At 39.9% G+C, this 16481-nt stretch overlaps 1 protein-coding gene across 1 annotated transcript in view; it reads left to right on the forward strand.

Annotated features, from left to right (window-relative positions):
- Window positions 1-16481, forward strand: part of si:dkey-40c11.2 (drebrin-like protein A) — a 34736-nt gene that overhangs the window by 1703 nt on the left and 16552 nt on the right. Inside the window, exons 2-3 of the mRNA XM_063489839.1 lie at window positions 15711-15766; window positions 15935-16047. Of these exons, the coding sequence (XP_063345909.1) occupies window positions 15711-15766; window positions 15935-16047 (169 nt within the window). The remainder of the gene's footprint in view (window positions 1-15710; window positions 15767-15934; window positions 16048-16481) is intronic.

Raw genomic sequence — 16481 nt, forward strand, 5'->3', positions numbered from 1 at the left:
TCTGACAGCTTCACGAATGGAGTGGAAACACTTTTCCCCATCCAGAGCATAACTTGCTCATTTTCCACTCTTTCTTAATTTTGGCAAACTTCTCAAAGTTTCCATGTTCAGAATAACTTTTTGTCCCATGGTAACTGCTACATGCTGACACTTCACTGAACCAGCAGTTCCTCATTTGAGGGCATTTCCCCCACAGTTTTGCTGAATAACAAAATCTTGATTGGGTCTCTGCCAACCAGGTGCCTAAAACAATTCTACAAACATGTACAGATGCATATGCCTGTGATTACAACAGAGGAAAAATAGAAAAAAGAAAGAAAAAAAGGGCATTCCTAAGCATTCATTTAACCCACTTTCAAAGGATAAATAATTCTGCTGTGACTGAATAGCGAGGTGGGAGGGGAACATGATGATGTCATGATTCCCACTGTCAAACTATTGAGTCCATCCTTGTGTGTGTGTAACCGTCTGTGAAATTTCAATGTGTATGTGAGCTTTCATGTCAGTATATTTGTTTCTGGATGTGCATATACTTCCTGCAGAGACTACTTGAGTTAAGGTGTCAAGAAGTTTTTGCGGAGGCTTGTTGTGCTGAATGATCCCGCCCCACTGTGTGGCCTTGCGATCCTCGTGTGTATTATCTAATGACCTTGTGTCCTGAATGGGAAACAGACCCTTTGTGGGCGAGACTCTGAAGAAAAGACGGGCAATTTCAATGCATCCATCATTCAGACTTCTCTGTTCAACAGACAGCCTTGGAGGTCTGTGCTTAGTCTCCTGGACCACTCAAGACTATCAATTGTGTTACTTTGAAGCTGTGTTTGCATGCGTTTTAAAAGGAAGAAATAAAAGAAAATAGCTCAGATCTATTTTTACAATACAACAGTGCAATCTTATGAATTGTAAGAAGTCATAATTTACATAACTAACCTTTGCTTTTCATGTTGTACAACACAAAGTTGTTGTTCTAGCACCTCAGAATGCAAGCAGGAGGTAGAATAATGTTTATGGTTTTGTTTCAGCCATGCAAATCATGTAAGATAGGAATTCATATGAAGTTGTGGAGTGTTTTCATCAGAAAAAGTGTGGGCTATATCTAGACAGCTGTGGCCCTGGGCAAGATTAACACGTTGTTGTATTTTTATCAACATTATTCTTGCAGATCACACTTTATTCTCTTGCAGGGGATGACTGCAGCTAGGTAGTGACACATAAAGTAAACACCTGAGTTTACTGTAGTAGTTGTTTTTTATGTTTTTATCTGTTATGGAAAATACATTGAATTTTCATGTAATTAAATGTGCTGCATAAATAGCATTGAGAGTGACATAGTAAGTGAGTCATTGTGCTTAGAGCATTCAGCAGTCAATCTTGGCTGGTTCTTGATTGTTTTTCTAGTTATAGATAATCCAATATTTACATTCATTAAAGAGATATTTGTCATTAAGGTGGTATGGAATTGTTCCTAAGTTGCTAAAAAAAATTCCCTCTTTGGTTTGAAATGACTTATTGTTGAGTGATGTAATACCTTCATTTGTGATCTGTTTTTTGGCAGAAGTGTAACAGCCAGGCGATCTGTCATCAAATGTTAATGGTCACAGAATTACAGGTGTTAGGTTTCAGCATTGTTGCTTTGAAATAGAAATTCGCCACAAGTGACGTTTATTATTTAAAGGCATCCAGTTTCGTCAGAGAAACTTCCCAAATTGTAATTGGTGTGCTGTTTTTGCTGCTTGTAAATTGTTAAATGAATATTACTTATTGTTACATTAATCATTTTCTTTGTGTTGCTACTTTGGGGCAGTATGTAGTAGTAGGATAGTACTCTAATAATGCCTAGCTCCTCTAGCCTGTGATTACATGTCAAGCTATCCTCAGGCAAGATGCTGAACCCTGAGTTGCCCCTGATGTGTCATCTGGAGTATGATTATGTGGATGTCAGGTTAAAAGCTCGTAAGCATAGAAAAAGTGTGAATAAGTGAATGAGCATTGTAGCAAGAAAGCGCTTTGAGCGTTCAAATGGATTAGAAAAAAAAGTGCTGTATAAGTAGCAGTCCATTTACCATTTCTTTAATAAGATTTCAAAAGTCAGTGGGAAATGTAGGAACTCAGCATCAGCCATTTACATTTAGCAACACATTATCCCTCCTCTCCAGGCCTCTAATCTCCTGTGAAGGGATTCTCCTATTGATGATAACTTGGACTACCTTTATTGCAACATAGGCTTTTTGTGTTGCTTCAAAAGTTCCACAGGCTCATGCATGATTAACTGACACCTAAACAGTCCCTGAGTCTAAAGTTACTCTCTAGATGAAGTACACCTGTGTTGCAGGGCTGCATGTGTGTGAACGTGCACACTTCAGTTCTTCTGCCTGTAAATAGTAATAAAGTACAGTTAACACTGTTATCAGGACGCTAATCCCTGCTTAAACTTCCTTGTACACGTTCTGCTTTTTGTTCAGTTCCTGAATTATCCACAGTGACCCACCTGTCAAAACCACCCTAAAACACAGCAGTTCAAGCTTTTCATACACACATGCCATTGTGCAACGTTACCTCACGCCCTTCTATGTTGAAACAATGCCTGCTGGTCACCTTACTGTAAAATCCCACAGAAGGAACCCAAGCAGTCTGATTGGTTCCCTTTCCTTTCACTGTTCAGGATGAGGCTTCAAAGGTTGCACAGTTGCTTCCAGGCTCACTGACACAAGACACATTGATCTAAAATATAAATAGCAGCGTACTGTAAATAGGACATCAGAGGTGAGTACACTGGACCGTGACCAGTATAATCTTTGTCACAGTGACCTGTACCGTACCTTGGAGTAGCTTTATTTGTGACATAGAGGCATGAATCTTATCAAAAGAAACCCGCATCCTGTCACTTATTTTTCCTTTAACACTAAGACTACAACTTTGCCCAATCCAGTTGGTTCCACGGGGGCGACACTTGAACACTAACATAAGCTGATCAGAGCACAACTGGAGCCGATGAAGTGCTTTTTGTGTGACATTAGGACAAAGATCATACACACAGGTGATCTGTTGGGGCACATACTTATCAGGTTTTTGTTTAACGTTATTCCAACAGAATTTCCTGTCTTGTTAGAAAAACAAACAATTCCACTGCACTGTGTAGGCTGAAGCTTCTGCAGAACAGTACCCTCAGCTTGTGTCGCTTGCTTGTGTGAGCAAGTTTGTGGGTGGCATGTTTGAAGATGATGACAATGATAGCTATAATGGCTGTTGTATGTATCCCTGTTTAGATGAACTTAGGGGATGATTTGAGCAGTTATCACTAAACAACTGCTTTCTTCTCCCTTAAATGTTGTTTAGATTCATCTAAGGTCTGAGACAAAGCTGCAGGGTAATGGTAGGGTTTAGCCATGGTGAGACATGACTACACACCGTGACACTGGATGTGTGTATTCTGCCTGTTTGGCCTCACATGTTTGGGTCTCTGAGTGTGCAAACTGTTGTTTGTTTGGAAGTGCGACTCGTAGCTGCCCCACAGAAAATGGAAAATGTTGGTAATTAATGTTTCACAACTTCAAGGTACTGTCGTGCCATTCATTTTGGTTTCAGGTGTCAGTTGTGAACAATGTAAAGAGCTCTCACCTTAATAAAAGACATTGTATCCCACAGATTTTTTTTCCATTGCAGCAAAAGTTTGGTATTGTAAACAAAGCTGTCAAAGTATTTTGTCAGTCCTACTTTACAACTGACCTTTCTTTCAAATTCTCCTTTTGTTCATTCAAGTGTCTCACATCATTTCACCCATTGTTTCCAGTGGAGCTCTGTCCTTTTCTGTGCCTACAGCAGTGGGGGCAACAAATGACTTATTGTTTTATATAAGTCTTCAGGACTCTGCTGGAAAACTTTGGGGAAGTATGATTTTTTTCATGCACATGTTATGAAAAATGGAAGCAACATTAAGGAGGACTGCCTGTTCAGCTAATGGGCCTCGCACATAGCCAGGGTATTATTTTCAAGGGCGTGTCAGATAGCTGTCTAAAGACATCTGTATTTTAGTGTTTCTTCAAACATTGGGACGAGAATGAATACAGAGTGTGGCGTGTGTGTCCTAAGCCAACCGATGGACTTTTAGGGGCATATGTAAGCAATGATGTGATATACCACAACTCACAAGTATAATCACAGTCCTATAGTAGAATTAAAGATATGTGAGTAACCTAACTATTATAATGTTGCAATGCTTATATTGAGAAGTGCTGAAAGAACTGATGGGCTTCCACATGGTTTTCCTCAACTACTGATGGTCTAAGCAGGAAGGCAAAGAAAAATTCACCCCTACAGAGCCTTACTGGAGAAATAAAAAGCAAAAAGAAAATTATCCTGTTTGTATGATCTGAAGTATTATCTAAAAAGAACTGTTCTTCTTTAAAAAGTAAGAATGTGTTTTAAAGTTCATTGCTTTGGTCTAGGATCTTGCAAAAAAAGTGCACAGAGAGACATTTTGTCATGTTCCTGTGGCTCATTGACTTGAGTGTGCCAAGCACAACACGACAAGCAGTGTCAGATGGTTACAAAGTGCCTATTGTAATTTTTCCTCTTAAAGGAAATGGAACTATTTAAAAAAATAACCCTGGTGCCTCTCTTCCCACAATTTTGGGTCTAAATTATTGCAAAAACAATTGTAGAAGGGCAACCGTCCACATGGTTTTGTTGCTGACAGGCTCTTATTATCTGTGATTGTTTTTGATGTTATCCTGCCTTGCTTTTAAGTATGCCATCCATCCATCCATCCATCCATCCATCCATCCATCCATCCATCCATCCATTTTCAATTCAGGCTTGCAGAGTGGCTGTCCCAGAAAGTAACTACCAAGTACACACACACACACACACACACACACACACACACACACACACACACACACACACACACACACACACACACACACACACACAAACAGATATTCGAAATAGACAGCCCTCCTCTGGCAGCGTTCCTCTTTGTCCTTTCTGTTCTAAGCACCACCTACCAAATAAGCACAGGTATATGCATGTTCTTCGTACAAGCTAAAAATGAGTCATTATTGACTTTTGGCTTAACACAGTATACAGATGCCCTCTTCTTAACCCATTCCACCCCTGAGTCTTAACTTCTTACAAGGAATATCCTCTCTGCGCTTAAATTACCCACCTCACCAGGTCTGAAGAGAACTGTGAAGTTTCCCAGTGTGGCCTAGACTTTCTAAAGCCATAAAAGTCTAGGTCCATATTGATTCTAATGAGTTACATATTATTACTTATTATACCTTGTAATTTTTTAAATTAAACTATGCCTGCTATAATACATGATTTTGCATTCAAATATTCTTTATTAAGGAAGAGAAAGGAAATAATAGCGATTAATTGTGCAGGTTATTAGTTGAAGGTTGTTACCACACAAATCTTTATTCGGTTAGAAGCAGACCAGTAGGGATCTAATCCGGAAAAGGTGTTCATTAGTACCTTGATTCAGGACTTTATAGTAGATGATTAAAATAACCACATAGGAGATACTATATTATCGAGTAATTAGGTAGTGATTAGTTCATGATTATCTCTAAATTGAACTTCTTTATGAACTGTTTTCTAACTTTACACACAACACTGAGAGGCACAGAACTGTAACTATTCATTCATTAGTAGTAACTACAACAGTAGCTAGTTTTTTTATGCCACATCAAGGAGTAAAGCATCATTTCTTTTTTCCTTCAGGATTACTTCTCTGACACATGCAAATGCATATACACACAGAACAACATTAAACAGGTTTAATGAAGACACACTGGGCTCTCATTCCTACAGTCACACTGTCAGGTTTCATGGGCTGTGCTTGCCGACTTGTTCAAGCAACTGCTCCTACTTTACCACAGTTACAAAAGCGCTCCCCGTTTATAGTGATGGCATTGTGTGGGTTAAATGTTAGCATTTCGCAGCTACACAGAATGCAAGACTTTGACTGGGAACTCTATTTTCCTTTCTCCTGCCCTGTTTGTTCACTTGCTGGCGGCGAGATTGAGCTGTGCGTCCTTGTGGAAAGTTGGGGGGGCGGCGGGCTCTGTTGTCCTGACGACCCTGGTGGGAAAGCTAGGTTGTTTGCTGAGAGTGAATGAATTGAGGGAGGTGAGTGAAGAGGGACTAAGCAGGATGGGAAGGGACTGCAAATGAATGAGGTAAAGTTAAAAGAAAATAAAGGACAGTATGTGAGAGGAAGGAGCAAGAGTTGCAGCAGATGGAAGATCAGCCCTGAAGGGTGGTCCGGATGAGAGTTTTTTGAAAAGCAGAGCCATCAAATTATAAAACTTAAAGAGGCAATGGAGTGGAGAAAAAATAAGAGGACAGGTGGAGGGGTGAAGAGCAATGAGAATAAGATCAAAGCATTAAGAGAAGATACAGAGAGGATGGGCTAAATGAGCTCCAAGTGGGTATTTAATACTTGAGAGTTTGCTTTGTTTAACTGAAGGAAATGCTTGAAGATGAGATGCCATCATGTTTTCAATGAGCCTGTAATAACTGTAATGTAGAGAAGGGAGGATACTTACGTGTGTGTGTGTGTGTGTTGTGTACGTGTGTGCCTGTGTGGTGCTGTTGGACAGTTTTGGCAGGAAATGCCAGAGTGATCCCAGTGGACCGTGATTTTAGAAGATTTTTTGCTCTCTTCTCTTCTCCTCTCCGAATAAACTATATACCTTCCAGAGTCATAACGATTTACCCCATATAGACTCGCAACAATTCGCAGTATTACTTTCATCAAAACTCTTCCCTCCATTAACCACATACTCCAACTGCCCCCTTGGAAACCTCCAATACACTTTGACTGCTTCCCATTGTGCGCCATTGTTGAAGGCGCCCTTCTTAACCTACCCATTTACACTTTTGTGTATCCCCTAGTGCTTTTCATCGTTTTCCCCAGTGTGAACCCATCTCTGAGTGTCTCTTCTCCAACCAGAATATAACTCTCCACCGTGTGGCCCCGTCCCTCTTTAAGCTCCCACCGTCACGACACTGAGCTTCTTGCATCCATCTTCTATTGTTTTTAGCTTAAGTACTGCTGTGTTGTTGAGTAAAAATAAAAGTATAGAGGGGGTTATATTAAGTTTTATTCAAACGGTAATATAACTTAAAATAGTTTTTGTTTGTTTCCACTCTAGACTGTTTCCTCCCTGCTGAATCAATACATGCTATTTGGCTTTGGGAAAAGCTACTGTGTTTCTGTGAATCTCTTTCAAACATGAGCTGCTCCAGGTTGCGTTCTTTGCTAGTGCGATGTGCACTATCGCGTGATGGTAGTAAATTTTGTTCTCATATTCTACTGGAACAGTTGCCCGCATAACTAAGCTACCTTTTCTTTAAAGCTTGGGTCGTATTACACATTACAGTTAATTGCAATGTGTGCAGGCTCTGCTTGCAACATAACTGGCTAATGCTATCTGTAGATTAACTGAAGGCTGTAACGTGAAACCAGGTGTTGATCGCTTGATCTTATAGTGAGCGCTGCTGGCCGCCTGTGTCATTTTGTAGTGTTAGCGTTAATCTTGTGTTTTGTCTGCATTTGTTGCAGGATTGCTGTCTCAGGACCTTGATTGACAATTACTACACGGCAGCATAATATTTGTCTATCTTGGTCTCTTTGTCTGTCCCCCCGATATTTTCCATTTGCGACAGGGAGGGCTGCTTTTTCTTTTTTTTCTCACTGGTCCTTGGCAGTGATTTAATTACTTATTTGTTTAGTTTGTCGTTTTCTAAACTTCTCTGGCTCCGTGTTTTGCTGAGAGCAGATTTTTTAAAACCCCCTCCCCTCCTCCTTGCAGCATTCCATTCAGTCTCTCCCTCACCCCCTCTGCCTGATATTGTATGCAATCTGTTTGTTCGCCAAAGATTTTACATTATGTTTAGCTACACTTGCAGTCCTTTCTTATAATTTTGCCATCCGTCGCCTCTGTCATTTCTCTTGGGATTTACCATATTCTCTAGGCCAAATAGCTTTAGTGGTCTGTAATAGTCTCCAGGGGAGTCTGATTTGTTCTCCACCCTGTCAAGTATTATACAGATCAGTCAGCGTTACTCACAGGGTGGATCTGAGAAACTCTTATGGGTCATACAGGCGAGTGTTTACGCTTCAAAATTGCACAGCTGTCCTTGAAAGGGGAGGAAACATGAGGCATCTTTAGTATGAGCATTACCCTACCAGAAATGCAAAACAATGTAAGTGATATTTGCTTAAGGTGGAAAAACTACAGGCTTCTTTGTGCTGCCTAAGCAGTGCCTGCATGAAGAAATCACAATATTTAAGAAAAGAAGACGCAAGCATGAAAATGTGACCTTGTCCTCTACGTAGCCAAACTGATAAGGTTTTTTGAGTATTTCAGCCACTCTAAGTGAACAGTGGTCTTTGCAGCAATTAGCTCTGGAGTCGTGCAGGTTTATTGGTAGCTTTCAGTGAGACCTTTAAAATATTTTCAACAAGCAGAAAATAAAAAAAAAACATTGGCAGTTAATGATCATCAAACATTTAGCGACTCTTTGTCTCATTTTAATTTGGGGCGCTGATTATCCCAGAAGAGCAATCATTACAGGGTAAAGATTCGTAATCACTGAGAAAGAAAACTTTGCATTGATTTGCAGTCACCCATTCCATGCTAATAAAATGCACCACATGACACAACAAAACCACTGGATGTACTCATTGCAGAGGTCAAGATTTTCCATGTATTTTTCATATTTGCTCTTGACCTCATGCTTTGAAGGAATGCTTCCCGTGGGACAGTTGTTTAATTTCATAAATTCAGCATTAATGATGGTTTATGATACAGTATATTTCACAGCTTCACATTAAACGGAATTGGTAGAGTAAAAGGCAACATTTGCTTCTATTTACTGTCAATATGGTAGGATTATTGCAGGCAGCTGAATTCATTTTTTGTTTGCAGTTTATCACTAATTAGTTGATTATCATTAATTTTGTGCACTGTTTCAGTAGCTTGTATAGTTTTCATTGTTTAACTGGAAAATGCCAGTGAAAAAGGGTTTTATGCTAAAACATTAAAGACTTTTTGCTTCACAGGACATCCTAGAAAGGTATTTTTTTTACTGTATGTGAAGTGTTGTCTGACTGTATATCCACTATGGCATCTGGTCTGCTTGACTAGGATAAAAACATGCTGCTGATTGGGACTTGGGCATGGTTTTATTATTAGGTCAAAAGTCTTGGCAAGACATCACCATCACGTCATAACCTAAATTTCTGCCAGAAATTTAGGCTGGGCCTCTTCAGAGCCAGCTTTACGTCTGACACAGTAGTATACTGGTAATAGACCAGACATTATATGCTGGTCTAAAGTCTGACAACATATGTTTTATGATGACAGTATGGTTTCGGTTACTCTCACACATAGCTATACACTTCTCTTTGTATTTGGCAGTACTTCAGTCTGATCTCATTTGGAAAGGTATAGTTAAGTATTAACTTCATCAGAAATGACAGCAGCAGGATATTACACCCTACTTAATAAACCACAGAACTGCTAGAGGGTACCTGGCTTGTTGAAATAAGATTTCACCCCCATCATTGCAAAAACCTTTTTTTGTGGTTATTGTCAGCTTTTTTGCCTCTTGGCTTCATCAACGTATCAACATTATGTTGCAATGAACAATAGATGGCTGTGCAAAAGTCATGAGCCACCCTTGATTTCTTTGTATGTCTCTTCCAAGGAACCAGACTTCCTTGTAAGTGGCCTTGAACAATAGTTCTCCAGGTTTTCTGAAGGTCTTTCAGAGTTTTTCTTTGGACATTTTGTTTGGCTGCTTTTCCACTCATTTTCAGCGAAGCATTGTACCTGACAGTTTTCACAAGAGTGTTTTGTTTGTTAAATCACTGACCTACGGGGAAAAAGAGGCAGTGGTTTGTCTTTTCTCTTGAATCTATGAAAATGCCAAAGATAACACAGTTTGACAAACATAAAATAATAATTTTGCACCACTAAGGTGATTTCCAAAGAGCTATTAGCTGAAAACCTGGCATATTCTGGTATGAAGTGTATGGTCTCATTAAAAAAGATTAGGAAACTGACAAATGAAGGACCAAAAAAAGGAGATGAACAGTATCTGAAAATCTGAAAATCATATCCTTAAAAAACATGAAAAAAAAATCTGTAAATACCTGATACAGCAACTGAGAAATACATCCAGTGTTTCAGTTGATCCATATACTGTTCACTGAAGCCTCATCAGAAATGTGCTTTGTCAAAGGCTGGTTGAGGTGTGCCAACATACACAAGAAAAGATAGAAAATTAGTAGCAGCAGATCTTATAGAGTGATGAAATTTGAAGTTTTTGGTTTAAAAGCTGTCACTGTTTAACTGGTTCAACAGTGAGTGTCTGCAGCCATCTTTAAAACACACACAGTGACACAGTGGAAGCTCTGTCGTAGTTTCAGGCTTCATTTCAGTCAGTAGCGTTGGGCATTTTGTTAAAATAGATGAAATTATGAATGTAGAAAAGTACCATCAGATTTGGATTCACCATAAAATATCAGCTGGCAAACATCAGGCTGGCAACAGCTTCATTTTTCAGAATGACAACGAAGCAGTTAAAGCATACTAAAGCATAAAAAAAAACCCAGAATAGCTCACAACAACAATATTAGACATGAACTGGCCTCCCCAGAGCCCGGACCACAACATTGTTGAACCATTGCGGGATCAGTTTGACAGAGAACAGTACACAAAGCAGCCAACATCCAAAGAAGAGCTTTGAATGTCCTTCGAGAAGCCTGGAGGTCTATTCCTGAAGACTACTTAAAGCTCATTAGACTTGTACAAATGTTTTTGATTTATAAACTATGTTTCCAAGTATGTTTGAACATGTCAATAAATTGCTCCTATTTCCTTTTTTTTTTTTTTTTTTTTTTAGCAAACTATAAAAAGAACTGTGACTCAAGACTTCTACAAAGTACTGCACATTCAAATATCTGTATTAAATTTGTGTTATCATGATCATTACTCCAGTTTAATTGTAACTTTTTTTTACAGAGTAGGTAAGGAGGGCAGGACGTTAGGCACGGGAACAGCAAAGAGAATCCGGTCAACATTCAAAATAAAAGACCTCATCCAGACTACACGCTTTTATCTGAAATGCTCATTTAAACTGTATGAAGGACAAAATAGCATTGGAGACATCAGATTACACAGACAAAAAGCAGGTGTATTTTAGAGGGTTAGTCTTTAGTGACATGTTTCAGTCCTCTACTGTTAAACAACTCCAATTAAAGGACATTGCTGCTTGCTTTGAAAGGATTACAGTAATTCTCTGTAGGCTGCCTGAATCCATAAATATGAGGACCAAGACTTTCCCCATCTCATTTCCTTTGCAACATTTATTTTTATCTTACCTCTTTTTCAAAATGCACTAAATTTTCATCTCGTTCGCCTTCATTCTTTCTGATACTTTTTCTCTGAATGAATCTGGGTCATCTGGAGATTTAAGTGCTTAGAAGAGTTCATATAAACACCATGACTCAGCAACATTGTTTTATGCATGTTATTAATAAGGGACTGCTGCGAAACTAGGTACTCTAGACTGTGCGTAAAGTAGTGGAGCTTCTGATGAAGCTGTTTTCATTGACATATGCACACACTTGTACAACTTAATTGAAAGTATGTGTGCTCTCTGTGTCTCTTTGGGTTAGCATGCAACATTTTTCACTCAGGATACATCACCTAGGTCACACCATACCAGTCTGTAGGCCTCTTACAAGCCAGACAAATACTTGGCTTTATTCCGTTACTTCCTCTCTCTTAGTCAGATTTCCTGAAACCCTTCCCATAAACCTCCATGTGTCTCTGCAGTGCAGACGGAAGAATGTGTGCACCACTGGGGTCGCTGTGTGGTCACTATATGAGTATCACGTCTGACTAGACTTATTATGCCCATGTTTGGAGAGAGGAAATGAGCGCCGTGTGCTGTGGGGACGTCTCCAAGCTCCCCACTCTCGTGCAGACGTAGTGGTAGACTGGGAGACAAGCTAAAAATAGAACTGGAAGGCCAGGTCATCTCTGAGCCAAAAGTAAGGAATTGTGAAGCTGAGAGGAGCAGAAGGAGAAGTATATGTCATGTGAAATAAAAAGACATTATCCATAAAGAGGCATTTAAATCCTAGGTACAGTAGACAGGCAATTACAAGACTTGACTTAAGTAGTTATAAATTTGTCGATAAGCTTTACCTGGGAGTTGCTGGTGTATGTGTGCCATACATTGGGGAGAGAAAGGGGCACAAAGTAATGATTGATGGAGAGCTTAATCCTTGTGAATCCTCCCAGCATTTCATCTGTTTTTTTTTTATATCTTATTGAGATGTTGCTTCAGTTTGTGAACGAGGTGTGTTTTACTACAAGATTTAAAATAGGAGGAATAATGCAGAGTTGCTAGAGGTGAAGGTCAGAATAATGAATTTCAAGTGGTAAAGATTGTTACACATCAACTGAATATATAGAGTGAGGACGGATGGCAAAGTTAATAAAGTATATGAAAAATGATCGTTGATTCTGGGGCCCATAAATATATTCTCATAGGTTTACTTTTGTACTTCTTAATTTTATAATAAAGGACTAGCACAATAATATGCATTCCCTTAAAACATTAAAAAAAATAATTAGAAGCAAAAACAATCAAAGAATATCTTTTCAGAATCTACAGCACAGGAGAAACGTGTATGCTGTGTTCAAGTGTTTCCTGTGTAATACAGAACTCTGCTGTTGCAGAGTTTAGCCTGGTGAGGGGAGAGCATGGATACGCAATCATCTGCTTCTGTGATGTTTATCTTGAAATGGTAGAGCTTAGCATGTTTGGAGGTATTACAGGGGCGCTGGCAGGCCAAAACAAACCTTCTCTATTGTTACTGGCTCGGGCTTACAGTACATTGTGTGCATGTGCCTGTGTTTCCAGACTGTCATTTCTTTAAATACTTTGAAAACAGATGTTTATTTGTTGAGTTACTGGCTGTGGCTACGATGCTGAGATTTCATTTCCCACTGTTAATTACTTTAAAGAGTTGATGTTTCAGATTATGACATCATTGCTCTAGGCTTTTCTTTTCTTGTTCTCACTCTCTCCCACTTTGTGCCCCATTGCCCTTCATGATGGCCCATTTCCCTCCCTTTCACGTGTCTCTTCTCTTCTCTTCTCTTCTCTTCTCTTCTCTTCTCTTCTCTTCTCTTCTCTTCCTCTGAGGTCATAGCTGGCTTGGTTTGGAAGTGGGCTGGAGTACAGACATAAGAGCGTCTGTTTTTCTCATCAGTCAGTCAGTCAGTGTGTGTGTGTGTGTGTGCGTGTGTGCGTGCCGAGTTGGTGAGGGGGTAGGGGTGTGCTTTATTAATTAGGGGAACAACTTTACCGCTTTTGAAACTTTTGAAACTATTACTACGTTAAAATACCCAATCAAGTGATGCAGACAAAAATGGGCATATAGAGGGAATCTTAATGTCATATGATGTAATATTGCACAGCTTGGTTCAGGTGTGAAGCAAGACTCCAAAAAAGCATGCTCACTACATAAAACTACTGATATGTCCATGCAATCATTTAGTGGTTTAATGTGTAAGGTTTCGACATGACAGCTATATGTAGGCCTCACCGAGGTTTTTCTTGGATGCTAAACCATTTGTTTTGAGGCAGTAGAACATTTGCTGTCTCCTTGCTCAAAGAAGACCCTATGTGATCAGTTTCTGACTGTAATTTGTGCCTTTCTCAAAAACAGTATCAATAGATGGATAGATACAAAAGATGGTCTTAACTTATTGTGTTTGATTTTGTAATACTGCTTCACTAAATTGAGATTAGGTAAATATTTGGGGAGAAAGCTGCTGAAAAATAGGATCTTTGCAAAGTCCATCTTAGTGAAAGCTGTGGTAGAACAAAGAGTGTCCCTCAGCTCAGCGTACCTCGTGAGCAAGCTTGTTCCCTGTGGGTGGAAAATTTGCACATGCAATTAAGACTCCTTCACAGTCACATTGACTTTTGACCTTGACAGCTTGGGAATGGCAACCTTTAGGAATGTTAGAAGACCACGGATGTGGTTTGGTGACTTGTTAAAACTAATAAGAGAGAGCAGCATTGTTGTTGCTGCAGTTTTTGTGGCTAATCTAATCCCGAAACACGTAAGTAAGTGCTCGAGGTGATGCAGAGCTCGTGCCGGGGAGCTGGGGGAGAATGTTCCCACAAGTTGCATTATATTCTTATGCAATCTGATTTCAAATACTTGCAGAGTGATATCATAGATATTAAACAAACATTTGCCAACATTACAAAAACAATAAAAAAAAACCCAAAAATGAAAGCGCAGCAGGAACATGTCTCCTCACATGCTCGGCCAGCTTGCAACTTGCTCAGTAGGTTGCACAGTATGGTTATTGTGTCCTCAGCGCACACACATACTGACTGACTTTTGACTGAAGCTTTTTGTTCTTCTGGGAGAAAGAACAAAGGCAGACTTGTTGTATCAGGAAAAATAACAGTGAATGAGAAATGCTAACTGAGTTATTTGGCACCATTGTCAACCCATATACCAAACAGCTGTTTTGTACTCTTTTGTACAGTCAACCGAAACATTTTAAACCGATACTGATGCTGCTTTTCTGACTCCTGTCACACACACACACACACACACACACACACACATACACACACACACACACACACACACACACACACACACACACACACACACACACACACACACACACACACACACACAGGCCATTCACCTTTGGTCCTTTGTAATCGTTGCTTGTGCCCTTTTGCAATCCAGCTCCAGATGTTATTCTCTGGACTCCAGGAGTCCTACAGTGAAACCTTTACACAGGCCCACAGTCAGACACATACTTGTGCACACAGACGGGCACATGCGGCCCTTTAAAGATTTGACAGTTTCTCTCTCTGCAGGCTGCCTTGTTAAGCAACTGACTCTAACGTACACATTTACACAGATGTGCTTCAAACATGCAAAAGGATCAAGATTATTTAGGAAACACATCTTCTCAAATAGCATAATGGTGTCATTTGGGGTTCACATCCAGTACATACAAAATGAACTTGCCTTAAGGTTTATTTCTTTGTTTTGGTTCTTATGAAGTCACACATTTTCCTCTTGCAGCAAACCACATATAAGCACTTTTATTGTGTGTATTAATCTTAAATCAGTCACCAAGCTCTTAATTGAGCCGTTGTTTTTCAGTGGTCTCATGAAAACACATCATCAGTTGTCGAGTTGCCACAGCAACAGTCTTCTCACTGAAGGGTGCGGTGGGGCAGGTTTTCACCTGCAAAACACTTAACAAAAAATAAAAGCCCCATAGGTGTGCACACTGTTTATTTCACAATCAGGAGTTGTCCATCGATGAGGAAAATGCTGTGAATGCAGCTTATTGTGTTACAATGTGCCGTGCTGTTTTTATCTCTGTGCTGTAAGGGTCTTTGGTGAACAAGAGCAGGAAGGGAGACAGAACAAAGTGAGCGAGCACGTGTGTCACAGTTGAAAAGAATTTATTTTTGTCGGTGTAATAGTGCTTCTGCACAGCAAGGAAGCTTGTTGTTTTTCAGACAAAGCACTGGTATGCGCAGGAAAACATTTGGCTTTGGGCTTGCATACACAGAAATCATGCTATTGTTTGCATCTTGACCTGTGTGTGTTTGTATGTTCACAGGGCATTATTTGCATATGATGGAGTCACAAACAACCTCAAACTGGCTGACTCAGGAGGTAAAGTGGACTCTTATTTTTATCATTTACCTTCATAAGACCACAAAAAAGCTTGTTTGCTCCCCTGCTTGGGCTTGAAAGAAGTTGATATATAAAAAGAAAGTGCAGCGTATTTGCACATCAATATCCCTTTGTTCCCTCACCCTGCATCTGTCTCTTTCCTAACAGCGGGTGGTGTGGCAGAGCTGGCAGCGAAGTTTCACATCTCAAAGCCTCAATATGGACTGTGCAAAGTCGGAAGTGTAGAGACAGGAGCCCCCCGGATCGTGCTGATCAGCTGGGTGAGTAGCAGACGGGCTCATGGGGCTTAACTTGTGTAAGCATTCGCCTATCATAACACAAATACCAGCTCGAATTACTCAAACACACATGCATTCTTTGCCATGAAAACGGCAGGTACACTTCAAACAAAAGGACTCACAGACTTAAATTAATTTGGAGGCAGCTGGGTCATTTTGCAGCTCTGAGATAAGGGGTTTCACATGTTGTTGTGGTCAGATACAGAAGTGTACGCCCTTATTAACTTATAAAGTATTCTGGAGCAACCCGAAATATTCCTGGCTTATTCACATTAGGCACTCTGTTTTCAGAGGCTTACATGAAATTTGGAAGAAAAGCTTTGAAAATGTCTCAGTGCAGTGGAAAAATGAGTGAATTACAAGGCGAGCAGAGGACCTAAGTGTCAAAGATGCAACCCGAAACCATAATATTTTCA

Source organism: Pelmatolapia mariae, linkage group LG12, assembly GCF_036321145.2.
Source record: "Pelmatolapia mariae isolate MD_Pm_ZW linkage group LG12, Pm_UMD_F_2, whole genome shotgun sequence".
NCBI classification, from domain to species: domain Eukaryota; kingdom Metazoa; phylum Chordata; class Actinopteri; order Cichliformes; family Cichlidae; genus Pelmatolapia; species Pelmatolapia mariae.